Source organism: Bacillus rossius, chromosome 1, assembly GCF_032445375.1.
Source record: "Bacillus rossius redtenbacheri isolate Brsri chromosome 1, Brsri_v3, whole genome shotgun sequence".
Taxonomy (NCBI): domain Eukaryota; kingdom Metazoa; phylum Arthropoda; class Insecta; order Phasmatodea; family Bacillidae; genus Bacillus; species Bacillus rossius.
In genome coordinates this window covers 174,688,204-174,698,742 of record NC_086330.1, presented here as the reverse complement: position 1 = coordinate 174,698,742, position 10,539 = coordinate 174,688,204, and the positions used below count along the sequence as shown (strand labels likewise).

At 39.7% G+C, this 10,539-nt stretch overlaps 1 protein-coding gene across 1 annotated transcript; it reads right to left on the bottom strand.

Moving 5' to 3' along the window:
* Positions 1-1,205: 1,205 nt before the first annotated feature.
* Positions 1,206-10,131, bottom strand: LOC134539665 (heterogeneous nuclear ribonucleoprotein M-like). The gene is given in 3 exon segments (XM_063381892.1): positions 1,206-1,398; positions 9,378-9,756; positions 9,759-10,131. Coding segments are annotated over 3 exon segments (945 nt in total).
* Between the last annotated feature and the right edge of the window lie 408 nt (positions 10,132-10,539).

Here is a 10,539-nt window from a genome sequence, read left to right as displayed (position 1 = left end):
TCGTCACCATCGAGGATGACCAAAAACAGCGGTTATGGCTCGGGGAAGCGCCCGCCAGACCCCATGTGCAGCACCCGGGAGTGGCGGATACTGGCTGCCGTGAGACTCTCTGAAATATCCTCCACCGGGGTGTCAATGTGAAGATTGCACAGAACCACACTTGCATTATGGTCTTCAGGGCATGTCCAAGAGTGGTGTTGCACCTCTTTCGCGCACAGCAGCTCCAACATCTTCAGATGGTCCCCTTGATTGGCCATCTGATACCTTGAGGAGGTAGAGTAGTACCTCGCCACGAACTCAGTGTAAAACTCCTTGCGAATGGCAGATAGATCACGAATAGCCGACAGCATCAGTCCCCCAAGACACACAATGAAAGGGTTCTTCTTCGGCCTGGACGGCAGTGATGCGGCGGCAGAATCGGTGGCAGACATGGGAACCGACGACTGAGCAGCAGAGGACGGATGACGGCGCGAGGCGCCGGCCCGGCCAGTCGCAGGGGCCGGACGGCTAGTATCTGGCCGAGATGGGCCAGCTACAGGCCGGGGCTGGGCGGGAAACGGGTCCTGCACACCATGCCGGGAGCGTTGCTGCTTCGGCGACAGCATAGAATCATCGCCGCTCTGCGAGGAGGGAGGCTGCGCAGGAGGCGGACCATCAGTCCACTCGTCGTGATCTTCAGCCCAATCACCAAGGACGCCCGTGTTTAAAGTACGCTTCCCCAGACGACCCACAGGAACATCCAATGATCCAACCTGGGCCTCTGCAGCAGCAGGACCACAAGTACCAGCAGCTCCAAAACGAAAGGGGGGCAGTTGGCGGGGAACAACACCAGGCCCAGAAGCAGCAGACCCAGAAACAGGGCAGGAAGAAGGCGGCCGAAACACAAAACCACCAGAACCCGACAGAGGAGCAGAGGCCCTGAGAGGCAGACCAGTCCTCAGCCCACCAGGAGCAGAAGCCACCACAGGAGAGGGGATGGCCTGGAGCGAAGAAACAGCAGGAAACAGGTCAACAGTGGCGTCCCGCGCACTAGACAGCCCAGTAGCGGGCCCAGGTGGAAGAGGGCGCCCACCTGACGCAACAGCAGCTGGGGGCGCGACACCTGGCGGCACCAGGGTAAGACGAGGAGACGGCAGACCATGCCCCAGGGAAGAGGGAGGCGCCATCGCCACATCCAATGCAGAAGACGACGAATGCCGCGAGAGCTAGGCCCCATGAACAGCAGTATCAGCTGCGCCAGCATCCGACGGCTCCTGAACAACCGCAGAGAAGAGAGTATTGGAGCAGGAAACAGTCGTCACCGTCGTAGAAGTCAAGGTGATCTTCTGACTTCTGGTGGACGGAACGATGCCGCTCCAATCGACGACATGAGCGCCAGAAGCGACATCACTCTCTGAGCTGCAGGAAGCCAAAGAGCCAGAATGCCGCGGCGTCTAGCGGCCCACCGGGATGCAGAGCATGACCAAACATACGCCTATGAGAAAGACGAGCAGGATTAGGAGCCCGATGCATCGTCATGGGGGGGGGGGGGGGGCGGCTGGGGTAGGGGGTCTTAAGATCACCAGAATGTTCCAAAGAACGATCAGAATCAGCCATAAGAAATCACAAAGCAATTGGAAGAAGACAGAAAAATTGGAGAAGTAAAAAGCAAAAATTCAATCATAGACACCAAAATCATGCAGAAAATAGAAAACCACAACCCACAACCCAAAATACACACAGCAAAATGCAAAAACAGCAACAGGAACACATATAAATACATAAGCAGCCAGCAGAATAATAATTATTTCAAGATGAAGGACCCCAAGTAAAGGGAGCAGAGCAGAGCATACCATACAATCGATCTTAAAAGAGGGAGACTGTATGCATGTGCCATCCACCCGATCTTAGTACCATGGTTTAACATAAAAAGAAGACAATGTTTACAAAATAACGAACATCTGCAAATGAAGATATTAGCCGAAATAGTGAACAAAAACTTACACAAACAGCTCTACACTTGCCGAAAATGACGAGGAATCCAGTGGTACCAGCAGAAATAGCGAAAAATGTCACGAAACTCGTAAATCACAGTAACTCACAAAAGTTGGTTCAGGGCAAGAGCCCTACCAACTAGGCTAGGCTGGCTCGCCTGGCGTGACGGAAAATGTACCAGTCTAAAACGTTCGTATAAAACTTTAACCGCCATTTTTGCGAAAACTAAGGCGCATTGGAAAAAAATCCTTTTAGCATAGTTCTCTGGGGGCCTCCCTCCACAACATATATAAGACCTATTAAAATCCGTTTGTACCATACTTGGTAGTCCCCTTGTCAGTTGCAACAGAAGCAAGACTTTTTAACTTCAGCGGCGAAGCTTGGATGGTTATTTACAATATGACATAGCCGATCACTTCACCAATACCCCAGGTATGTAATGTTATGTCTTAACAGTCTATAATTAACTCGCTGTCGACAGTTAAAAATAGACATATTTGAGACCTTAAGAGTAATATTCGATCTTGTGTAACGAGTGTACAAGAAAGACCAAAATTTCTGTATTAAAAAAATTACTTAGAGAATATAAGTTTTTCGATATTAGGTAGTGTTGTTATGAAAATTTGTCGTATTTTTTCTGCAGTTTTTTTTTTATGTTTTCTTGTGTTAACGACTCACATTGAGGGAATAATACTTAAGTGTAAAAATCTACAACTAACTCTTCATTTATGATTTATTTTTTATTATTCTTGCATAATCTGAAAGTGATTTTCACACTCAATTTTTAAGTTTTACAATTGAAGATAAGTTAATTCTCATGTTTCAAAATTTATCAAATATTTTCATCCACAAGTGTATCAGAGAAAGGAAAATTAATTTTGTTTGGTGATTTCATAATTTTCCTATGAAAATTTATTTTCGTGAGGGCAAACAAAAAAAGATGTAATAAAAGTAAACAGTAAAAAAATGTGAAAAAAGGCATAACACGATCTCGAGGGAGGGATTGGAGGGGTGAGAAAGAAGCCAGCGACAAAGAGAAGTTGTTAAGACGCGAGTTAAGTAAGGAGAGCTGCCACTTTGGATGTGAAGGAGCACTAAAGTAAAGGATTAAAATTTTCTCGCCTCCTTGCATTTAAAAATGTATGTGTGTTTAATAATTCCGTCAGTTCTCCTCGGCTGGCTGCACTCGACCAAACCCTCACCTTCTCCCCTTTTACGCCATAAAAATTTCCCCCTCCTTACTCCTCAACGTCCCACCAATCCCTTAGCTATCTCCCTGTGGGTGCATCTTGCAACGACGCCGGCTCTGCACGCTGAAACCGCTGACTGAGAAAAATTCCTGGTAGCCCTCTCTCAGCACTTACACCCTTTATCAATGGAAACCCGAAAGTTCGTTTTTTTAATCAATAAATGAGTTATTTATTCACATTGATGACTTGGATTTGGGTTTCTGTATAAATCATTAGTATCCAATCAACCATGCTCGATTTAATAGACATGCCTATTTTTATTTTATACACGTAGCTCCTAATATTATAAACTAATAATTTCATCAAAAATAACTGATGTTTAATAAATTTAAGCTTTAAATAACTCTGAAACTAAAAAACAACAACTAGTGGTTGCAAATAGATAAAGTAAAAAATAATAGTCACTACAGTTACATTTTAACATGAGGTGATTTTGAATTAAATATTGATTTAATGCACTTTTACACAAACAGGGAGATGTAAGTTTAAACAAAAACTTTCTTCTGCCCACCGTAACTCAACAATACAATAACTTTTTAAAGTGAAAAATCGATATCATCTTGCAAGTGAGCTCGTGTAGGATTAAAAATGTAACAATCAAAAAACAAGGAAGACACGTCTGTTGTAACAGAATTGGTGGATTTTAACATTAAGTTTTAATCCTTCCCTTGTCATTTTATTGATGTGCTACATCTTATCTCTCGATAAACGACATTTGGTAGGAGTCAGATCGTGAATGGAACGAAAGTAGTATGGAAAGAAATGCTTAACCATGGTGCTTCCATCTGTGACAAATGGGTCTAAGCAAAGTACACAAAGTCAAAGGGAGACTTAAAACTGTTAACTGTTTAATGAATAGTAAAAAGATAGGCACTGCTTTAATCAAATTCATTTATAAAATTTAGTCCAATACCGGGGTTTAGTATTTTCTCAAGTCTTTCTTAGTTTTTATCAGAGCCGTATCATTATATAGTTTAACATTTTGGTCTAGTAATCAAATTATTTAATAGTCAACGTAGCTGCTCTGGCAACTAATTCTAGCGGCGGGTGTGGAAACTACTTGTGATTCGCGTCAATAAATGAATTTGAAAATACAATTTTAGTATACTTATCACACTTAGCTATATTATAAAGAATTCTACTCCAGAATTTTCGTATTATAAGGGTAAAAGCAACATTAGAAAAAATGAATTTGTTGGTTACCGGTGTTAAAGGAAACCATCTCTGGCGAGTACTGAAAAGCCCACAAATTTTTTTTTAATTTTTTTTGTCCATGTGCTGTAATTTTTTATAAAAGTCTTTTACCGTTTTGAGATTTAGACATAAGATTTTTCTTCATGAATAAAACATTAAAGTACGTGCATATTTAAGGTTTTCCAGCTGTTCAGCATAGCATTCATTCGTAGAATGAACCAGTTGGTTAAATCAGCCGAAGCGTTGTATGTCGGCGAATTGAAATTTCCAGCAGAGGAAGCAAGGTGTAACGACCGAGGGTATTCTACGGTTGGCTTCCATCCTCCCTGCCCCCTCTCCGACGTGCTGGACCACATTAATATTTCACCAAACGTCTGCGTTGTCTTTGCTTTCCTTCACATGAAGGGACCACCGGGTGGGCAGGCAAAAAAAAACTTTCCACACACGGTTGCATTTATTTTAATGTCGGCGCGGGTGTGTGTGGTTCCGGGCGGGCGGCCGAGCGTCGGCCACGTCCGTCCGTCGGTCCGTCCGTCCGTGACGTCCACCCGTCTGTTCCGGGCGCCGGAAGCGCGAGAGAGGGTCGTCGCCTCTTCCTCTTCTCCTTGGAGCCGGCGGGCCCTCGTCTCCGGTTCGTGACTTGCCCCTCGCGGGCAGGCAACCAGTCGCGCGCGCCTGGGAGGTAGACTTCTCTCAGTGCGGATCCGTTCCGTGCGACCCTCTCCATGATCTATGTTATTTTAGAGCTTTCCGGCTCAATAAAAAAAGTTTTATCAATTATGGTTTTAATGTTACTATTCTACTATAGTCAAGCCCAGGGATGGCCAACTTCACTCATTTAGAGAACCAGATATATGATTTTTGTAAACCATCCAAGGGCTTAGATTTATTAATTTATAGTCTAAAACCATTTTTTTAAATCATTTGGGAATCGTATCCCAGGGCCAGAGACATATGGATTTGTATTTATACATACCAAATTTTTAATACCTTATTAATCGGTAGAACTAATAATGAGAACAATAAGTGGCTTGAAATGAAGAAACGAAAAAATTATAAAATAATATATAGAATGTATATAAATCCAAGAAGAATCTTTATCATGAAACAATATGTAGATTACAAAAGGATAAATCATTTTTTGAAGTTTTCTTTAGGCGCATTATGAAAAAATTATAAGAGTGAAATTTTAAGATGCGCGCGCATCAATGTAACACAAAATTAACAGGTTGAAGCTGCGCGCGCACCATGTGACGACATTTTCACAGGAAGATGGCGGACCCACGTGTATGAACATAAACCCACATTAGGGGACATACCAAACGTATTGGTGTGCCAATTGAAAATTATGATCGTGAAATTACCATGGAATTTATTTTGGTAAACTAAGATAGTCATTGTAAAAAGTAAATTAGAAGGTTTAAAAAAACACATTATTTTGGTATTACATAAAAATATAATACACATTTTCCTCGTAACCTTCTGTCAGAGCAGTGGTTATACTGCGCGGTCAATATGCGGAAGGGCTGTGGTTCTAAACTCGCGGTAGGGTTTTTTTTTTTTTTTTTTAAGTTATACTTATTTAGGCGCGTTATGGAAAAAATGATGACAGTGAAATTTTAAGATGCGCGCGCATCACTGCAACACAAAATTAACAGGTTGAAGCTGTCCGCTCAAGCGCTCATTAAGTCTCGAAAAAAAGCTACCAACAAAATAGAAATAGAACCTCTATTAGTCGCGCATGTTGGCACGATCGTCGCCTCTGATCACTGTTTTCATATTTATAATATTTATCCAAATTTTTCTAGTTTCTACATTCACAAACCTGGTTTAGTTTCATAGAAGTGCGAATTATATATGAGATAATAAAGTATATTCAGTAGTGATTTAAATTAAATATTTTGATTTATATTATTTACTATTCGTAAATATTAGTAAAAGAATTGTGCTTATATACTTTTTCAAGTGCTCCAATATAATTGAGGTTAACTATCAGTATGTATTATTTATTGATATAAATTAAAATATTATTTAACATAATTATACTAATTATTATTAAGTTATTATGTAAAATATTTATTTTTGGTTATTTAATATTTACAAAATAAAGAAATAAATTTAATAAAATATTTAATAATAAATTTGTGATAAAAATTAAAAACGAACACCAAATTAAAATATTAATTTTGAATATTTATAATTTAATTGAATTAAAATTAAATATTTATAAAAACAAATGAACAAATTTAATGATTTTTTTTATATAATTTAAAAGTGAATATTTAATTAAGAAAATAATAAATTTTCAAAAATGAATAAACTTAAAATAAATTACTGAATTTATTATTTCATTTATTTATTTTCTTTTAAAATATTAAGTAATACATAATAAATATTTAAAATTAAGAATCTTGTAATATTTAGTACAAATTATGTCATATATATTTATTATTCTCTAAATTTTATTTATTTAATTTTTCATTTTTAAACTGAACTTTATTGACTGTGTTGACTATCTTTTTCGAGCCTTTTTATTATTTTACTGTACTTAATTATTTGCATGCAATTAAAAACTATTTTTAATGATGCCAAAGAAGTATAACTTCTCACGCGCGTACATAAGTACACGCAACCTTTTTTTAGTGTTTTGTGTATATATAATGTAATCTTTACATTGTCTGCTGACAAGTTAGTTTACTTGATAATATTTATTTTTTGGAAAAAAATATTTTTAATTGTGCAGTATCCTAAACTATATTCCTTCAATAAGTTCATGTTTGCGCTCGTTATTTTAAAAGGATGGATAGTAAATCCATCGTTTATATTTTATAAAGTATTAAAATAGCTAGGGATTATAATTATACTTAAAAATAGTCAAAAAGTATGACTCGGCCTGTCAGGCTGTTTTAAGCCTTACAGTTGTTTTTATTTGATAAAATTTTCAACAACAATTGATACAATTCCTCTGTCGTAATTTAAAAACTATCTACGTTGTTAGGTAAACACTATACACAAATAGTATTTCCGATAATATTTGTTTGATGAAAATTACAAATAAGAAGAAGAATATTGTACATTATTTTTTAATATCACATCTGCATAAAATATCCAAAGACAACACTTTTCTTTATATTAAAAAAAAATTAAATTAGCATTCTATTTATTATGTTTTTAAAGGTCAAAATAAAACTAAGATATGCCTTCTGTATTTATTTATGCGTAAAATATTCTGAATATGTTAAAAATAATGGAAAAAAATCTCAAAATTATGGAAGCAAAATGGTTAACCCTTTCAGCGAGTCGTGCGAAACTATGTCGTGAGCCGATGTGGCTGGCGGGCATTCAGTTGGCCATTTGGATATGTATTTGAAGTTTTACTAATCCAACTGTCCCTGTTTCGATTCCTTGCCACGTAAGTGGATTTTCTACAAGTGGAAAATTTTTCCATGTGTAATCTGGATGGTTTGTTTTGGTGTTATATCACCTCCATTCTGTGGAAGGCAATGCCATGCCATCGCTGCATCGAGTCGCCAAGTCTGCCCTTGACAAAACATGTCTGACCATCTAACCATCATTATCAATATACCACGTACAAAAATCACATAAAACATATTTTATATTAGTTCAAATTACAAAAATGTAGGTAAATATTTCTAATATAAACAATTAGAATGATATTTTGGTGTCTTTATGGCGAAAATATTGTGTTGTGCGTTTTCCGTCAAACCGCAATTATCGAACACCCAACATCTAAATGCGTACTGGAACTTCAAATCCTAGCGTTGTTTAAAGGCATAAATTTGATGCTTGGAGTAGCAGATCCAAGTGACAGTTTAACTGCAAGATTTAAAATGTTTCTTGGATACAAAACACTGCTCGTGTGGTTTTCCAATTAACCATACGGCTTCTTCGTAACATTTGTTTGGATTTTTGAAAACACGTCCATCATAGGTTTGGACACGTATCGTGATATTTGAAGCGCAAGGAATTATTTATCTTGCTCTGAAGTGGCATTTAATATACACCATTACATTAAGAAATAGTGGTGACTTACCATACTCAGATTAGTGTTTGTAATTGTTAAAAAGTAATATACTACACATTTCCTACTGCAAATTTCACCAGGTATCATGTTATTTTTACTGTTGGGTATATGACTGTTGTGTATATGAATGGCAGCACTACAGACAAAACAATGCAAAAGCAGACACAAGGTTTTAGTAAAATATATATGTTTTATTTTATTCTCAGAAGAGAGTTATAATTAGTATGGCAAAATATTTTCGTAAAACTAAGTCTCGATATTTTTGTTTTTAGTTTAACTGAATAATCTGTGCTTCAACAGTCAATATACTGAGAATAATGTAACATTTTGTCGTATTTTGATGCATTCAGCTATGTTTTGTTCGTCCGGTTTAGCAAAACATTCTGCTGTATTGTAAGCCTTATTATAAAATAATTTTTAAAACATTACATTATTGTAACCTTTGAATCAGTTTATACTTATTCTATGTGTTTCTATGAGAATAAAAAAATGTGTAAATAAGTATATTTTAAGTTATTTTATGGAATTTAAAAGACAAACTACAAACAAACATGGTTAACCTCTGTCGTTAAACAGGTACAGAGATACATCTTTAAGTAATTAAATTCCTTTAAATCCTATAGCTGAAAGTCACACAGCGATTGATTCAAGGTGTTCTTTTCATGTGAAAGTTCTGTTTATTTTAATTGCCTTTTGTTTTTGTCAGCGAATGATGCATCAATGAAAACATAATATTTGTAGTAAAAACAAGCAGTTAAAATGTGAACATTATATTAATAACTCTACAAATAGACTTTATGTGCATCTATATATTATTTTACTACACGGACACAATATTTAGTAAAAATATCTGCTCAATTGAAATTACCATTAATAAACTTATTGCCTGACTCGGGCCTGTATTGCTGCCGTACCTTGACGCAGGACCCTGGCCCCCGCCGCTCGCTCCCAGGAAGGCGGCAACTCCGACTCCAAACGCGTTGGCGCCCACGCCGGCTCCGAACGGAGAGTTGGTGACGCCCAGCACACCCCCGCCACCCCCCAGACCCCCGGCCAGGGCGCTGGCGTTGGCAAGCGTGGCTAGGTCGCCCGCACCAGCCAGGTTGGCCTGGAGCAGGCTCGCTGCGTTCAGGCCACTGATCCAGGCCAGACCCAGGCTCGCAGCATTGCTCAGGCCAGCTAGATTTGTGAGTCCTGCTCCTAGTCCCATTGATCCACCGGCCAGACGAGCACCCGGCCCTTGAGTGAGGTTTGGCAGGTTTCGGGCGACGTCCCGGAGCGGGTTCCCGCCGCACCCAGGCCCATGCCCAGCCCTCGGAGTCCCTCGGGGAGCTTAGGGGGCCCGTCCGGCTTGTTGTCGGCCCGGTCCATCCTCACGGCCAGGCGGCAGTCGTACAGCATCTGGTTGTTGAGCATGGAGATGGCCTGGACGGCCTCCAACGGGTGATCGGACTCCACGATCCCGAACCCCCGGCTCTTGCCCTCCTCGGCACTCTGCACCTTGCCGGCCAGCTTGAACACCTCGGTCAGCTTCTGGCTGTCCACCTTGTAGTCCAGGTTGGCAACAAAGACTCTCGCCACGAGAGGGGGGTTTATCCAAAGTGACTCGAGGAACTGTGGACTGAGGCCATACGTGTTGCCCCACTTCTGCTGGCCCCCACCAACCATCTGGTCTGCTGTGAAGGATCCCAGGCCCTCCGCAGTGTCAGTGGTGACGCGTTCACGGGACTGGCGTGGTGGGTGCGGACGTGTGCAACTACCCCGGTATAAGGGGAGTTGGCCACAAGTGCGCCACTCTGCACCTAAAAATATAAAGGGGGTGATGAGGTTTCTTGGAATGATTGGGTTTTTTAGTCGTTTCATCCCTCATTTTGCTGAATTAAGCAGTCCTCTAAATCACCTAAAAAAGAAAGGAGTTGTATTTGAATGGGGGTAAAGAGCAGGATCACGCCTTCAGAGAGTTAAAAAGAGCTATCTCTAATCCTCCGGTTTTGACATTGCCCGATTTTAGCAAAATATTTGTAGTACAGGTAGACGCTTCGAGTCTTGCTTTAGGGGGGGGGTGCTTTTACAAGA